At 42.5% G+C, this 20,479-nt stretch overlaps 1 protein-coding gene across 1 annotated transcript in view; it reads right to left on the reverse strand.

Annotated features, from left to right (window-relative positions):
* Positions 1-20,318, reverse strand: part of LOC119653682 (monocarboxylate transporter 12) — a 46,366-nt gene extending 26,048 nt beyond the window's left edge. The window contains exon 1 of the mRNA XM_038058543.1: positions 19,905-20,318. Within this exon, the coding sequence (XP_037914471.1) occupies positions 19,905-19,934 (30 nt within the window). The 5' untranslated portion in view covers positions 19,935-20,318. The remainder of the gene's footprint in view (positions 1-19,904) is intronic.
* Positions 20,319-20,479: the final 161 nt, after the last annotated feature.

Consider the following 20,479-nt stretch of genomic DNA (forward strand, 5'->3'; position numbering starts at 1 on the left):
GGCCCCCGACAGCCGCCAGCGGAACACCGACTGTGTTCCCCGAGGGACTGCCAAGAGCAGAGCCTTGCCTGGCCAATCCGTTAGCCCGCTCATTCCCTTCTATGTTCCTATGCCCGGGAACCCAGAGGAGAGTGATCTTGAGCGTGCCGCCCAGATGGTTGAGCGTGTCTTTGCACTGCCCCACCAACCGGGAAGATGTCGTCGTTGAGTACAAGGCCTTGATGGCCGCTTGGCTGTCGGTCAGAATGGCTATGTTACGCTTGGGGCTCGAATCACGCTCCAGCCATCGACAGACTTCCAATATCGCCAGTACCTCCGCCTGGAATACACTGGTGAAACCTGGGAGACCATACGACTTGGATACACCGTGTGTATTCGAGAAAACCCCAGCGCCGACTCCATAGGCCATCTTTGATCCGTCCGTAAAGAATATCGTGTCATAGTCTTGCAACACGCCGCCGGTCTTCCACTTTGCCCTGGTTGGAAGGTCCACAGCAAAGTTTCTCGTGAAGTTCAGCTTGCGTGTGACATAGTCCGTGGGGGATGCCCAGATTTCTCGAGGTATTTCATCTAGAATATTGCTGTGGCCGTAGGACTTCGCTGCCCAGCATCCGGACTCACGTTGTCTGACGGCACTGCACGCTGCAACATATTTGATGTGGAGGTCAAGGGGGAGGAGATGCAGGAGTACATTGAGAGCATCTGCCGGGCAAGACTGCAGGGCCCCCGTAGCACCTGCACACGCGGTTCTTTGAATCCTATTAAGCTTCGTTCTACTGTATTTCTACAAAGTATTATTACAAAGCCTGCCACCATACAATAGATCCGTACGTCAGGATCGGACGCACTACAGCGGTGTACATCCAGAGAACCATCCTCGGCCGGAGACCCCATTTCTTTGCAAAGGTTCTCTTACAGGCATAGAAGGCTATACAGGCCTTCTTAACCCTCAGTTCTATGTTCAACCTCCAATTTAGCTTAGGATCCAGGATTACACCCAGATACTTCACATTAGAGGAAAGAACCAATCTTTGTTCATTCAGCCGTGGTAGATGGAATTCAGGTATTGAGAACTGACATACCAAATATTTTCACCAAAGTTCCTGTCAATGAGTTCAACCATTCTCTAGGCACGGGACCTTAAGCCGATTGTAATAAGATTTTGTATTTTAAACTTTACAAATCAATTCAGTTACACTCAAATGAACAATAAATCTAGAGTTAAACTGAAAACTTTTCCTTTTAATAGCTTTACTTAAAACAAAGAACTACTTTTATAAAACTTACAATTCAGTCAGCAAATTCAAATATGGGAAAACCGTTGCGATTTTCCATTCCACCATCCAATAGCTCATATTCTGAGTCACGATATTACGTAGACAGAATAGTATTCCTTTCACGTTCCAGGAACTAAGTGAATTATTTCCATTACCATGAAAGTTCTATTCCAATTACCTAATTACGGGTATGGTTCCTTGTAATTGGCGACATAAAAGTCAATAATCACGAAAGCACCCCTGTTCCACGAATAATCCTGAATAATCAACCACTGAGTCACGCCAACTGCACTATTTCGCCCTTTTATGATTTTCCGATTACTCGGCATATGGAGTGCTTCCCAATGTGATGACAGGCAATCAGTTCTTCGATGCACGGAACCTTGTTCTCTGTGCTGGCACGAACTGGAGCAAATCTAAATCCTTTCGATAGCTAACGCCATACATGCCACTTTATCAATCGGTGCATCCCCGGGAATACTTCCCGCCAACAATGCAACTGCCATCAATTGTCCAACAAGCTTTATGATTCAGTTAGGGGAGCAATGATAGCAATGGAGGAGCGTTAGTGTCTGGCTGACTATGACGCTGGTGCATGGAATGCCGGAAAGCGAGCCAAGTTGGAAAAGCTCCAAGGACATCATTTAGTACTTGACTTAATTTTCTGAGTAGCAAGGAAAGTTTATGGTGATGGAACGTGATAAATCGTCTGCTTGCCTGCGAAATTTTTAACAAGGAAACTAGAACTGTGCAGAAAGGGTAAGTACTTGAATTAGGTGGAAATGGAAAGTCGATAATGTTGCAATTTTCATTTGCAATTCGTTCTGTTTCATATACATACCTGGGTGCAGTTTCTGCGATTCACCGAAATTAACTGAAGCAGACAAATGAGTACTACAAAGCAATCTCATTGGGATTGTTGAACTGCATATATGTATGTATTTCAATTATGGATTTTATCTACTTGAAAACCGAATGTACCCGACCTACATATTGTAATAAAATAGATCAAAGGCAATTTCCTGTCGTTAGCCCTTAAAAGGTAACACCACTGTAGAATTTTCGTGGAATCTGAAAAACAACTTTTTGATGAAATTTTAACTTCCTTCTACAACGCCCCAGGGGGTTTTCGCTGACAATGCCATCTTTAAATGTAATTTTCTCGTAACCTGATTTTATAAAATAACACGAAGCATAACTCGAACAATTTTCAATATTTTTACATAACTCACTATTTTTAAAGAAGGGTCAAAGTTATTTTTAAGGTTTTGTTGAAAAGGGTCAGTTACTTGAAGGACCCATTCTCAGAAACTACCCAACCGAAATATCTGAAAAGAAATAAGGTGGTCCATGCATATGGTATCTAGTATCTGGCCTTAAAATACTCTCCGTTACAATATCTGCTCAAATAAAGTTAATAATAGTATATTTTTTTATTTTAAAAATTTACCCCAAACCCCCCTTGGATTCATTCTAGATCCGTAGAACTTTACAGTGAAATAGGTTTTGAGAGGAACCATCGTACTGGAAAGTTTGGCGGAAACCGTACTGATGTTAACAAAGTTATAGCGCTCCAAAGTCAAATAACAACTTGCAAAGAAATAAAACGTCAGTACCACGTCGAATTGAATACAGGGTATATTCATTTGCACTATGAGTTATGTCGAAATTTTTACATCAAGGATCAACAAAACCTTTGATACCTGAAGCGCCGAGCTTCCGGTTTCCGACTTGTTTTATGATGAAAATTGAGCAACAAACACTCGCCAATTCTTTAAAAATCAATACATCTAAAATTTCATAAGTCATTTTCTAGCTAAATTGATTTAGATTAATACCTTTTTCATTTTTTTTAGCTTTAAATCGAGACTAGTTATATCTCGTGCAGCAAACAACCTCAAATTCGCGAGGTTTCGGGAGAATTGGAGCGATGCCCCTATTTGGATATATGTTTACAAAAATTTACTGAAATAGGCTTACGTATATGCGCAATAATTATCCCCGTTTGTATACCTCCAGCGCAAAAAAATACGAAGAAACCCCTTTTTTTAGACGTTTACAGTGGGATTACCTGTTTAGTGGGGCATAGTCTGTCAAGCACGCTCAAAAACCGTCATTGACAGTTCCTTCTAAGAAGCGCGGTTTGTCCTGACAGTAGCATAAAACTTGATGTCATGCGATGCATCAACAGCAGTTAATTCGTTTACGTTGTCTAAAATCTAGAAGCATAGTTATCTCAATACCAACACCAAGTTGGCTGTGAAAGGGTAGTATCGGTCCCAGGGTGAAACGTGATATCCACGATGGAGCATAAAACCTAGAAACGTCTGCTGAACCAACAACAACAGCTCTACTACCAAACCCTATCTCCAGCTCCACGTAATAATAGCTGGGAGTTCTTTCTTAATGAAAAATCGCAGACGGAGAAGGTTGAAGGCGAGCCTCCCACGCCTAAAAACGTGATAAATTATACCAACTAGTCCTCCAGGTTGTGGGCTGAATAGAATTGGCAATCCTTCACAGAAAACAACGAATTATGAAGCCACATAACGAACCCTCGGACTCGATTGACAACACAACGACGAACCCGCAAGGAAAACAGACTAACGAGTTGCCCATTTTCTCATGAAACGTGAACTCCCAGTACAAAAAAAAGAGTTACCAAGAAGCTAGCCGATACAATGTCCGAACATAGGGCTAATCTAACTGCGTTGCAGGAGATGCGTTGAACAGGGACCGGTTTCCTAAAGAGGAACCACTACACCATATTTTATAGTGACAATCCAGTAAACCATGTGCTTGTAGGTTTCCTGGTCAGTCAAAAAATGAATCGTGCTATTATCGGCTCTAAAAAGATAAGTGAACGGCAATCCATGCGTTCGCGAAGCAAATTCAAAAATATAAGCCTCATTAACGTTCATGCCCTTATAGAAGAGATTGCAGAACCGGAGAAGGACCTTCTACAAAGCGGTAGAACGAACCCTCGAAGCCAGATATGATATTAAAATCACACTTGGAGATTCTAACTGTCAAGTGGGGACGAAGCCTGTATTCAGGCAATACGTTGGTTTTCATAGCTTACACAAAACTACCAATGACAATGGACTGCGGACTATCTAGTAGTGTCGCATGAAATAGTTGATTAGAAGCATCTGGTTTGTGCGTGGCCAACTGAAGACATCTCGCCAACTGAAGACGATGGACAAAAGCATGGAAGAAATTCACCGTAAAATCCGATCAATTACAAAAAGGTATACAACAGCGAATCAATGCCTGACGATTAGCAACGAGGCATTATCTGTCCCATAGATAAAAAGGGAGATATCATGCAGTGCAGCAATTACAGTGGTATCACGTTGCTACCATACCATCTATAAAATATTCTCCGCTACTTGCTAAGCCGAATAGGCCCATACGCCTAGAGCATCAACGGCCCATACCGAAGAGGCTTCACTCCGGTAAATCAGTAACAGATCAGATTTTCTCTCTGCGGCAAGCGATCATTCTCGAGATCATTCAGCATCAACAACGGTCTAAGAGAAGAGGATGCAAGTACATGCGTCCTCTTTAACCTGGACCTGGAAAAAGTGATCCACCATGCTGATGTAGATGCCAGAGGCACCATCCTCTTAAAGTCCACGGTGCTGATGTTATTGATATTATGGAAAGAACAACCGGAGATATATATGCCTTAAGCCAGATCAAGCAGGCGGTGCGCAATCTTGGGCAGAACATTAATGAAAACAAATCGAAGTACATGATGGCAACGTCAGCACCAAAGAACAAAGTAGCGACAACATCAACTCGATAACAGCTACTACGGTTGTTGGCAGCACAGAAAGACTATAACGGCAATATCTGTGGTAGAAAAAAAAGTAGCGGCGGGCACTGCCTCAGATGGAGCGATGGCGTAAGCCAGAACACCAGACAGATTTAGCGATATCGAATTAGTCGAGCTCGGTACAAAACCGGAATGCTGGAGTTCTTTATTAAGGCAGGCTTAAACCCGACACCCATTGTTACGCCATTGATGATGACGACGCTATTGTGGCTTCTATGTTACTGCACATACAAAGGGATTCTCACTGTTACTCAAAAGCTGCCAGCTTACTTTAACACTTATCTGCGTCATATCATGGAGACACGCTGGCCTGATGCAATTTCTGGACGCGTTGATCGAAAGAAGGAAGTGGTAGTGCATAGTCAGACATTAAGAAACACAGACAACTCCATAGTTAACTACCCCATGAGGTCGAATCCACTATGCCCAATAGACCATCCCTGAAACACATGACGCTGAGCAGGGGAGCAGCGGGACAAGCTTCTTGAGATGCTCTGGGTGGAGATGAATTTCACTTCAGCGAATTGTGTGTCCCATTAAGAGGTAAGTGGATACCATAGAATACCTCTCAGAGTTTTCTTACACTAAAACAGTGGTTGATGAAGACCACAATAATTCAGCTGACCCGAAAAAAATTGTTTTTTCTATAATACTTATCTGGTAACTACTCCACACAAATACTTGATGGCAGAAGTGCAGTTAGTATCACGAACAAGAGGCTTCGCTAATACTTCCAGTAGTAATCAAGCGGTCACGCAAAAACTGCTGATATTCGAGGCAATTGAGGCTATAGCTAAATCTGAGTGATCAATAGTGACTTCAGGAGAGAGACAAAGGACCCTTTCTACATTGCACGTAGTCCAGACAAAACTCCCTAAAGATGACATCCATCCTCCATCCCCCTCGCCACAATGTAAATAATCTTGGGCGTATACAGTAACTGAGTCACTGAGCGCGTAAAGCTAAAATACGGCAATATTCGTGAAAACACGCAGCAATGCAGATGAAATGGGTATAAGAGCTGGGTCGAGTTAAATTCTGCGTGTCGAAGAAAAAAGAGCACATATAAACCCACGCGCTGATCAAAGTGAAACAAAGTCCCAATCTGAGCCTGTTAAACAGAGCAGCGGGAATAAAAACCCTGAGGAACGCGCAATGAATGCCTCAACATCCTATGTAATAAATCTAACCTCAACTGAAAGGAAGCTTTCTAAGCAAAGACGCAATAAAGCCATTGAACGACTGAAGGCAGGGAAGAAACCTGTCTTAGGAAGGATTCGACCTACACTCAAGCCGAAGGTTACAAGCATAAAACTCCAACTGATACGACTAGAAGCTAGAATCAGAACCTGGCTGATCATAGTAAATCAGGAAAACTTTCAGGCAACTGCTCCTTCCTCTGCAAATCGCAGTGGCGCGGAACTAGCACTCGTACTAACTAAACTAACTTCGGATCAGTTCAAGACAGGCCGGAACGCTATTCTCATTAATGTGTGGAAGTGTGAACTCTCTACTGCACCTCACCTCACGAGCTCAAAATGCGTCCCGATCATATCATGCGAGACTCAGTAGACTGAGGAGATGGCACCATTCTGTGGGTTTAGCAATTCAGAAAAGTGGTAGAAATGTACAAAGTAGTGGCTTGAATATCCTTTATGGACTGCCTAATCGAGTACTGACCAAGTTGAAAACTCAAAACCTTGGGCTCAAGATGGATGGCCATAAACAAAAGGAGGATGGAATGCACCTACCCCTCACGATGGCCTATTCAGGTGGGGCTTAAGAATGTTCCCAAAATATATCTTCATCATCATCAACGGCACAACAACCGGTATCCAGTCTAGGCCTGGCTTAATAGGGAACTCCAGACATCCCGATTTTGCATCGAGGTCCACTAATTCAATATCCCTAAAAGCTGTCTGGCGTCCTGACCTATGTCATCGCTCCATCTAAGGAAGGATCTGCCTCGTATCCTTTTTCTACCAGAGATATTGTCCTTATAGACTTTTGCGGGCTGGATCATCCTCATCCATACGGATTAAGTGACCCGCCCACCGCAACTTGTTGTGCCGAATTTTATCCACAACCTGACGGTCATTGTATCACTCATAGATTTCGTCGTTATGTAGGCTACGGAATCGTCCATCCTCATGTAGGGGGCCAAAAATTCTTCAGAGGATTCTTCTCTCGAACGTGACCAAGAATTCGCAATTTTTTTTCCTAAGAATCCAGGTCTCCAAAGAAAAAATAGGAACGGGAAGATCACTGTCTTGTGCAGTAAGAGCTTTGATCCTGTGGTGAGACGTTTCAAGCGGAACAGTTTTTGTAAGCTGAGATAGGATCTGCTGACTGCCAACAACGGTCAACAGATTCCATCGTCATAGCTGGTTGTGATTTTTGACCCTAGATAGAAGAAATTTTCAACGGTTTCAAAGTTGTAGTCTCCTATCTTTATTGTTTTCGTTTGACCAGTACGATTCGATGTCGCTCATTCTTTGGTTTTGGCGCCGACCTACATGGTGCTTCGTCTTGCCTTCATTAATGTGCAGCCCAAGATGTCGTGCCAACCACCGCCTGCTCGGCCTGAATGAAGGTAGACTGTACATCTCGGGTTGTTCTTCCCATAATGTCAATATCGTCAGCGTAGGCCAGTAGTTTAGTGGACTTGAAGAGAATGATGCCTCTTCCATTTATGTACGTTTGTATCGCGAATCTGTTTCTCCAGGTTGAAAAGGATATCTTGGTTCTCGTCGAAGACGATTAAAGAGATAAAAAATGTTTGGGCAAATTGTAAATTTCGGAATAAATTTGCAAATTTCGGAATTAATTCGCTACTAAAACATCATCCACACTTCAGATAGGAACTTCACGGTTTTAACCTTGGGTAATCAAAAGCGGCTTAGAAAACGATTTCGAGAACCCCCACTTTCTCCAACTTAAGCGAGAATCCCAGGCATTTTGGGCGTGGTGAAGCCTCCCCTTCCTCTTCCGGAACTTTTCCTCTGTATTCTTATTCGGTATCCCGACGAAATTAATAAGACTGACTAGGCTGACCCTGACCAATGTGCGAGGTCAGATAAAAGCAGCAGAATCACTCTCAAGACCATTCGACATCAACAACGGTCTACGACAAGGGGATGCGCTATCATGCGTCCTCTTTAACCTGGCCCTCGAGAAGGTGATCCGTGATGCTGAGGTGAATGCAAGAGGTACGATCCTCTTCAAGTCCACCCAACTACTGGCCTATGCTGACGATATCGACATCATGGGAAGAACCACCCGAGACGTTCAAACTGCCTTCATCCAGATCGAGCAGGCGGCGCGAGATCTTGGGCTGCACATCAATGAAGGCAAGACAAAATACATGGTGGCAACGTCAGCACCGAAGACGAATCAACCAACAACATCAAACCGCACTGGTCAAACACAAGCACGAACAAGAATAAGGATAGGGGAATACAACTTTGAGACCGTTGACAATTTCTCCTATCTAGGGTCGAAAATCACAACCGATAACAACTACGATGAGGAAATCCGCGCACGGTTGTTGTCAGCCAACAGAGCCTACTTCAGCTTACAAAGACTGTTCCGCTCGAAACGTCTCACCATAGGGTCAAAGCTCTTACTGTACAAGACTATGATCTTGCCAGTCCTCATGTATTCCTCGGAAACTTGGGTTCTTAGCAAGAAAAATTGCGAACTCTTGGCCGCGTTCGAGAGAAGAATCCTCCGAAGAATTTTTGGCCTCCTACATGGGGATGGACGATTCCGTAGCCTACACAATGACGAAATCTATGAGCGATACCATGACCGTACGGTTGTGGATAAAATCCGGCTCAATAGGTTACGGTGGGCGGGTCACTTAATCCGTATGGATGAAGATGATCCCACCCGGAAAGTCTATAAGGGCAATATCTATGGTAGGAAAAGAAGACGAGGCAGACCCTGCCTAAGATGGAGCGATGGCGTGGGCCAGGACGCCAGACAGCTTTTAGGGATATCGAATTGGTGGACCTCGGCCCAAAACCGGGATGTCTGGAGTTCCTTATTAAGGCAGGCCTAGACCGGATACCGGTTGTTGCGCCGTTGATGATGATGAAGAGACGCAAGCTCGTTAACAGACTGTTACTAACAGCTCATGACCTGCTAGCTGCTTTGTGACAGAATCTTGAATCTCCAGGGTAGAGGCATCACAATTGCGTAGTGCTCCCACCACCTAGTGTTTCTCAAATAGAGGAGAAGGATACTCCAAAGTGCCTTTATATCTGACGCAGATGAAATTGTTGGCCAAGTACCAAAAGGACACCATGCGGACTGGGAAACGTAGAGGGCAACTACAACTACAACGGTAGAAAAGTGCGAGGATTACCACGGAGCGTACGACGTGACAAAAGGCATGGAACAAAAACTGTCGCAAATAATAACGACATTGCCAGAAAAAACCAGCTAGTCGTCGTAAGGGAGTTAATGATGGGCCTATTATCCACGATTGTGAAGTGGATGTATTGAGAAACGAAGTGGGGTCAGTATTGTTGGCTTTTTTAGCTCCCAACGAACGGGCAAGAAGAAAAAGCCTCTTCGGCGAAGAAGAGTAAGCGAGCAAGAGCACTGAAAAAATTGTTAATTTCTTGATTGTAGCCTTAGCTCTCGCAAAAGGAGTAGAGTCGAAGAACTCGCCCGAACAAACGCTTCCTATAAAGTGGCAAAACAACAAAAAGGAGACCTGTCTCGAGATAATAATCATTTTCAAGAAAGCAGATAGGTACTATATCCTACGCCGATATCCTTTGAAAAGTGCAAACCTATTGGAACTAGCGGACTTGGGTAATAGTGTAAGTGCAAGCCCAGCGAAAAGTTAGCGGATAGTTTTCGCAGCCAGATAGCAAAGTTGATAGATCAGTAAGGGGAGGCTTGAAGTGCAAAAGCATGGGATAACAATCGAAGGAAGGCCTTCTTAGCGAAAATTTTACCGGGATCCTCGATACCTATTTCGCAACGGGAAGATGAAGTGGATGACTGGCATATTGCATTTGGTGGTAGATGCCCGAAAGATGGTAGGAAGCTAAATTGCTTAACAATATGGGGTTGATATAATCGAACGTCAACTGCTGCTAGACAGCTCTAGACCTGCTCTTGCAAACCATTCGAGAGTTAATTTCTAGGGGCTTGCAAAACTCAACGGTGTCCATATCTACAGCTCCTACGCCTCTCCCAAGACAACAGTCCGGTGTTAATCGCTAGAGGCTACACCCCAGAAACAACTGCCAGTTATTCGAACTCTTCGACCTTGGAGTTAGGATGCCTAATTACGAACCGCAGGACAACAGGCCTAAAGAATATATATTATGATAACTGGCATTCCTCAAGCTTCTGTATTGAAACCCATAGTTATTTCAAAATCGATCGTGATGATTGATGCCAAGTTCGACTCCAAGGAGAGCTTGAACTATGAGCGAGAGAAGGCAGCAAAAGCTAGTTTATCTCTAGAAGTGGAACAGGAGGAGTTTGGCATATCGGTCAATCGCATTGAAGGAGCGCAGCGTATATAGGATACCACGAGGTGCTGCAGTTTCTTCACGGTATTGAACTTCTTGGAACTTCTTGCAGATGAGCCACACTGACTCTACTAGAAAAGAAAGGTGACGGAAACAACGGTAGGATAATTTCGGACAAGACAGGTAGGCCAAACGAAAACACCATTGGACCCCATTATCTCGCGAAAAAAATGCTAAGGCCAGACACAGATTAAAACGTAGCAAACACAAAAATAGCCCCAATACCAGAAGAACACCAGAGACTAGGTTGAGCCTGGAAAATGTAATGGACGCGTAAATTGATCATGAGAGAGTTAAGCCCTCCTTATGAAGTCACGGTGGCTCCAGGGAAATAAAGCCACACAGTGGAGGTGGATTTAGTGATTCCGACTCTTACACACCGCTGCCACCAGGCATAGCAGTCTCCTCCTAATATTTTCACCTCGTTCCAAAAATTGTGTTTTCCTTTTTCTACTTTTTATCATGTACCTCCCAGCGATAGCTATTCGTAGATAAATATCTGCGCTTTAACCAGTAACTCGGGTTTCTCGAATTTCCATAATTGTGTCGCTGCAAATCAACACGTCGCAACCTCACTTATATATTTGATATACATGTCATTAGTAATTATTTCAAAAAGGACATGAAAAGGTTCACATCATATCCATGTTTAACAAACAGAATCTGGAACAACTCGGACATACTTATTTCTAGATCGAGTATTCAGAAAAATCACATTTCTAAAATATTATTTTGGCCTTCGAGGATAATTTTAACCTTTTATGACACTATTTTCTGCGGATAGTTTGAAGCAACACCGAAAGTTTGTTTGTAACCCTTAAAATTGAAAATGCCGCATGTAGTCGGGTTTTGGATAAATGCCCATCTATGTCCCTGTAGGCCAACATTTTTCAATATGTATCTCACGATTCTATTAGTTATTGGCAGCAGTAACACCATATTTGTCCCAGTGGTTGTATTGGTGGTATTAACCTGCAGATACTAAAGCTTGTATCCATAAAATTATTTCATTTTTAATACCATTACCAGTAACATGCGCCGGAAAACCCAAGGGCTTGGTATTAGATTAAATGTTCCAACCCCAATATCGAACCGGCAAATGTCCACACTAGGTTGATAGCTTTTATGGGAATCAACGATAATTTAATTTATTTTTGGAATAACAGAAAGAACAGAACGAATATGAGAGATTGCGCAACCACCCAGTCCTATTTTCACCTTAATCAGATAGTAATAATCCACTTGCGTTACGTACAATATTATGTAATCCTCTTAACATTTGAATACTATAAGCAGCGAGAAGAAGGCGTTGAAATCATCGACCATGATCCTCCTGCTGCAGTTCGAAAACACACTAATGCGTTGCAAATAGCAAGAGTGAAGCTGAGGAGACTAAAAACTTTGATTACCAATAATCCGTTTGGCAATAAGTTCAGCCTTGCAAGGTTGTTTGTCAGCTAACCCAGTACGTTTCACAATTCGTCGCATTTTGTGAATGACCCAAATTCGTTTTCAATATGGTCACAACGTACTTGTAAGGAAGAAAGTAAGTACATCCTTCAGACTAAGATGCCTTGCAGTGAACAGCACTCGGCGGAAGAGGATAGTGAATGCTGATACAACATAACGTGCACATGCATATTGGGATAATGTGAAAATGCACATCAAATGGAAGCATGCAAAACAATCTGGTGAAGGACACAATATTACAAAATGTGTCCAAGGAGCTTTGAGAAAAAAAGGCGAATATAGATCCACAACATGCCCATTCAAGTGTGGAGAGTGTTAATATTATGCAGGCATTTTAAGCATAGAATATTGCACAATATAAAAGCAACAGCCAGCTATACGTTGTATTGAGTTTAAGGACTTTTATTGGGGTCGCTTCGTCATGATGCGTATTATGAATCAGCAAGAGACACCAAGTTTGGAACTTCAGCCATTTCCTTGTGAGAAGAAAAGTTCTAGGGGACATGAACTAGCATTTCATGAAAATTCAGTTTTTTTAGGGGTATCCTGCCCTATCCTATGCTTCTTTGGAACATTAGTCAAATTTTGGAATTATTACACGAGCCAGAAACTGGCTTTTGACTGATTGACCTTATGTTCACCACTTCCCAATTTGGTCCTGTGGAGTGAGCAGGTTATCAAGTCACCATCAAGCCATCGCTTCAGGTTGATCCCCATCAACTTCAATATTTAGCCCGTTCCACCCGTATCGATCACAAATCTGCTCATTTTATATCATCACCTTAGCTGCAATGGGGAGACAACAACAACTAACGTATCCAAATTGAAGATAGAATCTTTATCATTTAATTAAAAACAAATCGAGAAGCCGGAAGCTCCGCGATTCAGATATAAAAGATTTTGTTGATTTTTTTTATGGGAATATTTGGCTACACGATAGTTCCTCTTCTATATAGGCCGAACTCGATATTCAATTCGATGTGGCACTGTGTATGGTACTGACATTTTATATCCTGAAGGACTAGTAATTTGACGCGAAAGGGACAACTTTTACCAACTATAAGTTTGTCAATAATGGTGAGATTTCCACCATAATTGGCCCAATCGATACTGAAGGTGCAAGGAAAAGGGCCAAATCTCCAAGGAACGTAATAGGGGCTCCAAATGCCTATTGTGTGAAGAGAAAAGGAACGGGAAGCGCAGTGCCAAATTCCATCATTCAATCTTAATCCTCCTCAGGCTGCAGAAAAGAAATATTCTAGGGGCCTTCGATACTTTTGTAAAGGTGCGTACTTACATTAAGAGAACCGGCCCTTATGGCAGCAAGAAGAAGAATCGAAATTTATAGTTGCTAGTCCCCAAAATATTTATCCTTTTTAGTCGCAGTGTAAGATGCGTCAAGTTAATAGTAGAGAGTATTAATAAGGCTCCACCTACTCTCTGAGATTCCGCCGCTCGACCGAGAAAATTGGTAACGTAGGCTTCTGAAAGTCGGACTCTAGCGTCGTAGAAGGAGAGGACACTCCTTGACATACCTGGATGCTACATGGCTATTTCCTTTCCTCCTTCCTCTCTCGAGAGTTTGGGACCGTCTTTGATGGCAGTGAAAATTTTGAGAATATCGGGTAAAAACTGTCTTTCAGCTTCTAGGGTGGCAAAAGCTGGCAATGTTTTGCGTTGTACCAACGAGAAAAAGCACAATACGAAACTGGATAAGATATGTAACTAAGGAACGCTTTCTCCATAACTTAAATAAGACAAGACACAAATAAATGATTGGGGGTCTAGCCTGCAATAAAGTTTAAGAGATTGGTGTCTTATTATCCGGGGATGAAGTGCGCATCAGTGATGAGAGCTTTGACACAGTACTAATTACGGTAGTGGAAAGCTACCCAAAAGATGGGCCCTGAATATTCTCTATTAATTCTATGGGCCAGAATACAATGGAGTCGGCTAAGGAGCAGTCGGGAGTTCTGAGGATCCCTGCAAAGCGATTTGGAATGGCCGGCACGCTCTCCCGATCTGTCCCCCTGTGGTTTTTTTCTATGGGGTTTTTTGTAATCCCGTGTTTATATGAACCGTCCAAGAACCCTACAAGATTTGAAGACCAACATCCAAGAAGAAATTGCCAACATAACACCTGCTATGCTAGTAACAAGAGTCATGACAAACGCCAGAAATCGGTTTACGCAATGTATGGAGAAGGGGCACGTCACCTAACAGATTTGATCTTGAAAACAATGTAAATAAAAACTGTAGACATGTACCTACATTATAAAAAATAAATAAATATTTTCCGATGCATACAATAGTTTTTATTGAGTTTTGAAAAAAAGGAAGTTATGCTGCCGCACCCTGTATTTACGAAGGCTTGGAGTTTTTGAGTAACAGTGCGGGTCATTTTCCATGTACTACTCCCATATAGCAACATAGAAAGAATACCAGCAGAGAACAGTCTCAACTTGATCTTGGTAGTAGGATAAATGCATTTCTACATTGTAGACAAGGCAGCGAAAGCGGATGCGGTGCTGCTAATGCATCGAGTAACACCCAGTTTAGTGCCACCATTGTCAGAAACTACGCTTACTAGATGTATAAATTGAACGGCGCCTAAGACGCTCTGACCATTAATGTAGATAAGCAGAGTGTGATGACCCGTCAGACTGAGCAGCTTGGTTTTTTGGGTGTTTACCTTCAGTCCGTCTCTACCTGCCTTTTTTCCGAATCCAGACCCATTTGGCCAAGGTCCATGACAAGGTGAGAGAGCGAGCAGATGTCATAACCGTAGTCGAGGTGTTTGAGGAAAGATGTCATAGTCCACTACACGCCCCCACATCCTCTACAAGGTAGAATGAAGAACGTCATTGATAACAAAAAAAAAATAACATCAGTAACAAGCTGGGTAACTCTGCTTTCGATCTCAAATTCTTCTGAGATTTTACCACAATGCAGCACGCTCCAAAAACAGCTATTAGTTGCTTCCACGTGAGACACATTCCCTGTTCACGCTATTGAAAAAATTCGCAATATCCGATGACGAACAAATGAAGTGAAAATATAGATTCCCCGCATTTTTCCAAAATGATCTTGCGGATCATTTGGTTGTTGTGTTCAATACAGGAGTATGCAGAGCAGAAAGCACGCTGCTCTCTGTCGATCAAGTTTTGCAAATGTATTTTGATGATTTCCAGAATTTCTTTTGGCTATTATCGTTACGACCGAGCACACAGATACCACTCCAATTGCCCAAACAAAACGGATGGTTTTCCTTGGAATCTTAACGATCCATTCCCTTCTTCAACTCTCTGGGAAAGGTATCCAGACACTCAATATGGTGTTGGCATTGCCATCCCAGAGGGTTTCCGTGATGCCATCAAAGAAGTCGAATGATTTATTGATCAGCTGATGAAGCTCACCATTATATCAGCTGATAGCACTATTCACTTCTTCACCGCGTACACACCACAGACAGATCGACCTCATGCCCAGAAAGATAGCTTCTGGCAACTTCTCGATGAAAAGACCTGCAACATGCCCGCTGACGACTACATCATCATTGCCGGTGACCTTAATGGTCATGTGGGTGAAAAGGCAGACGGTAACAAATGCCATGGAAGAAAGGGGTCTGGAGCACGCAATGAGGGTGAAGAGCGTATAATCGATTTTGCGGACACCCATGATCTTATACTTATGAATACATGGTTCATCAAATGATTGAATCATCTTCCTACATTTTATAGTGGAAACAGTAAAACGCAAATCGACTATATTCTCATAAGACACCGACATCTTACCACTGTCACTGATTGGAAAGCCGTTCCCTGTGAAACCATCGCACCTCTACAAAGGCCATTGATTGCCGTCCTGCGAATTAAGCCACCGATAAAATAGTATGAGGAACGCATTCGGCCACGGCGCATTAAATGGAGGCGATTTCGTGAGAAGAAAGAAAAAATCATCTCACTTACGCGATTACCAACCATTACGAATGTGGACGATTCATCGGACCAAATGAACGACACGATCCACAAAGCGGCCTCTGCAACCCTCGGGGTCAAGACAGGCAAGCGGTACATCAAATGAGATATTTGGCTTTGTAATGATGATGTTGAAATGAAGGTCCGTGAAAAGAAACGTCTCTACCACAAGTTTCTCGATGAAAAAACGCTCGCCAATTTGCAAATTTATAAGAATGCCAACCGGGAAGCAAAGAAAGCGATCGCTATCACCCGAGCGCATTACAAAAATCTTTACGATAAACTGGACACTCGGGATGGCAGGAGGGATCTGCATCGACTTGCCAAAACCGAAACGAACGCCCACAGGATATCGAAAACTTCTGTTGCGTTAATGATAAGAACGGTACTTTGCTTGCCAACCGTCGAGTCGCAACTAATAAATGGTGAGAATACTTCGGGCAGATTTTAACTGAAGAATTTGTTCATCCTCCACTTCCACAATTATTGCCGACATTTGGAGGAATTCCACCTGTCAGCGCAACTAAAGTCGAGGAGACAATAAAACGAATGAAATCGAGGAAAACCACAGCACATGACGACATCGGCCGACCGAAATACGCAAAATGCAAATGCAAAATGGCGAAACCCATCACAACGAGCCGACCCCGCTTTTGAACAGGACAAAGGCTGAAGAAAAAGAAAAAAGAGGTTGCGGGGACTAACTATGTCATCCACAAGAGGCGAGACTTCATCGGAAGTTATACGGTTATCAAACTTATTTCCTTCCACCGCTACGCTTGCTCGTCATCATGGGTCGACCGTTAACGTCCCTCACAGAATCATCGAAAAATGAAATTCTGAAATTATTGCGTTCTGTAATAGCTTCTTCTTAATTGATCAGCGCAATAACAAATTTCCTTTCGTCACGGCGTACAGTAGGTTGAACCTTCTTGGATTTCGCCGGTATCGACGTTCGGTATCCCAACGGTCAATAAAGCCTTCAATCTCTGCCATTTTTCGATCCACTTCCGTAATTCCACAGTCAATAAGATCTTGTGATGCCTCTTCAGGACGTAACCGATTACCTGAACACTCGAGAAAGAATATTTTCGACGGCTACTCACCAATATTCTTAGGCGGATTGCTCAATGTATCGGCCCTCCGATCAGGAAGATAACTCTCCCACTGTAGGGCGACAGCTGGATGATACAAGCGGTTGATGTTGAACTTGGGAGGCAGTTGTTCTCCAACCTTGTGAGAAGTGGCGTACGAAACCGACAAGCAATCGTTAAGTGGTTATCCCTTTCGAAGTCGATGTCAGCGCCTCTCTTGTTTAGCACATTCAAATGACATGCTTTATATCTACTCGATCGCTAAGTAGCCAATCTGATTACTCATACGGTGTCGCTCAAATGAAAGTAACTGACCAGCAATAGTAGCAAAGATTCACAGACCTTTCACCATTACCATTACAGTCGCCAAGACCGTGTTTCCCATAACATGTCCGAGCAAGGAGTAAGTTACTTCCCAAGTGGTCCGCTCCGTCATCAAGTGGGTGCGGACTCAGGACTACCAGCATCCTCAACAAAAAAAAGGGTGTAGTCAGTTCTCACCTCGGCATTCAGATCACCCATCACGATCACAATTTCACCATTAGGCAACCTCTTACTGCTTACAGTTGCTCATTGAAAACATTCTTCTCTACTACATCAAATCATAAAGTCTCCTCTTTAACCGGGACCGGTATCTGGCAGTTGAAATCCTGCCAAAAACCAGTGACAATCCGACACTGGATTCATGTCTGCTGCTACTTGGCTTTGCAAAGTACAAAAATACATTGCCACAAGAGGGGTACTCTCCAAGGTCCCATCATCTTACTTCGCTAAAACCCGGAATAACCAGCTTATATCGTTGGAAGTCTTGCTTCAGTTGAAGAAAGCGAGTATTTTGGGGACCTTCGACATCGTTGTCGAAAAGTGTGCCTATACTGCAGAAACTAATTATAATCCATTTTCGACTATGATTAGTTTGGATCCACTAGGATGCCCCAAAGGAGATGAAACCATGAAGCGCGTAGCTATGTTTCAGCATCAACAGTCAAGACTATACATAGAAAAAGTCGTGTTGTGTATTTGGTAAGATCAGCTTGATATGATGTATTCTTTATTACTCAAACCGAACGGTAATGGTACTGGATGAAATTGAGCTGAGCAATGAAGGAGACACGTGCCCACTACTACCGCAGCAAGGACACTATACACAACAAGGACACTCGAAGCGGTACGGAAAACATACATGCCAGAAGGCAGCAATTGACTTAGTCCCGCTCTCTGCACTACTTCTACTTTGTCCCATATAAATTCGTACCTTGTACCGGCGGTTTCAGCTCCTTCCATATATAACAAAGATGTGCCAATTATCCTCTCCCTTTATAATGCTCACCAACATGCTGTGGCTCCAAATTCTACTTGGAAACACTTAATTGGGAACTTTCACCCCACCCGTTGTATTAATCAAGCATTGCTCCCTCTTACTATTACTTGTCCCGATCGATGACGCATGTCCTGTCAGAGCAACACTTAACATCATAAGGAAATATCGAAAATTGGGTTGATTCGTGGAAGGACTCACAGGATGAATGGAATCCACAATAAATACTCAATTTTTGATAAAAACAATGAAACTCATTCATACTTCTCGTAAATTCTTCAAAAGAAATTCCGCGAATAATGATTAATCCATCCGGAAATTTCCAGAAATTGGTTTCTGATGAAAACTGCAGATAATTCCACGGATAAGATGAATATTAATCCTTATAGGATATAATATATAATACAATAAATAAATAGCACAGAAAACCGTCTACAAGTTAACTTAGACCCGATACTTTAAGAAATGGATAAAATGTAAAAATTATACATTTTAAGGAAATTCCACAAATTTTTCTAGAATAATAACTCATATGCACATGATTGATTAATGCCACCTCTGGTAAGCAATCTGTACTGAACCTCAGCGTTACTTATAAGGACAAGGTATTCAAAAAGAAACCTCAGCAGACCCAGTCCCAGGTGGAGCAATGGAGTAAGTCAAGACGCCAAGCAGCTGCTGGACGTATGTATTGAATTAGTAGACCTTGGCCCAAAACCAGGATGTTTGGAGTTGCTTAGTAAATCAGACCTACACCTATACCACTAATGATGATTATTCGACTTATATACAATCTACTCAATTCACAGAAAAAGATACGAAAAACAAGCAATAGAAATTGCCTTGAATTACACATATGTCATGAATTTTGAAGAAAATGGAAAAACCCTTCGCTAGTCAATGCCCGTTGCGCAATCATTATGTACTCCGTGCATGTCTATGTACATATAATACACGTGTGGCATACATAAACTGAATTTTATCACCAAGGGGTGGCAGACCTTTCTCAACTTTATTAAGTATAACACGAGCCTACTGATAGCCACTAAAATTCTATTCCAAGGTCTCCTTTTCTATTCATTATTATTGTTGTTATCATAAATTTACCAAATACTAAACAATAGTAAAACCATATGATTCCATTCATACTATGCATTAGGTATCAGCCCATATGCGAAGTACAAATACATCAACCCCAAAGCCTGCATCACGGCAGGCATGTAAACCGAAGTCAGCTGTTGTGACTAATTCACGCTGGCAACTTTGCGCAAGGATAAAGCTCGCTACCCCTACTTTGCACTTGATTGCACAAAGCAGAAACACAAGAGCATAGCAAAAGGAAAAACAATTTTAATGCATGCGCACTACTCACCTGTAGACTCCACTCTCGGGGCAAAGACATTTCTTATTGTGCGAATTTTTTCGTAATTTTTCACGTTTAAAACCTAAATGCATTGGTTTGATTTTTGTGTTTGGTTTTAGCACTTTAGACGATACGAAAAGGCTTTCCACGAGCTCCCTTCGTTCCAGTCGTCCTTCGTCCGCGCCTCTATCTGTTGAGCCTCGTATCTAAACTCTTTTATTTTTCTGCCCCAAATCAAATTTCCAATACGATAAAATTGAACTGGGAAAAACGAAACCAACCCTAAGTACTTTAATGGAAAAGTGTCCTAGGACAACACGAAATGGTGAACGTTCGCGTCAACCGTTTCACTCGCGTAAGTGTGCGTGGAATTTTGTACGGAGATTATGTAAAAGTTCGAAATGTTTGGAAAAAATTATTATTTTTCTTCTTGAGAATTTTTCCACTGTAAAGGGGTGGCTCGTGTTAAGTTGCTTCACAAAATCGAAGCAACCCAAGGAAAATAGAATATCGAACGTCAAGTTCGATATTCGACGTATTAGGCAACCTTTTTAGCTTTTTTCCGGGAGATTTTCGTGTATTCC

This window comes from Hermetia illucens, chromosome 4, assembly GCF_905115235.1.
Source record: "Hermetia illucens chromosome 4, iHerIll2.2.curated.20191125, whole genome shotgun sequence".
NCBI classification, from domain to species: Eukaryota; Metazoa; Arthropoda; class Insecta; order Diptera; family Stratiomyidae; genus Hermetia; species Hermetia illucens.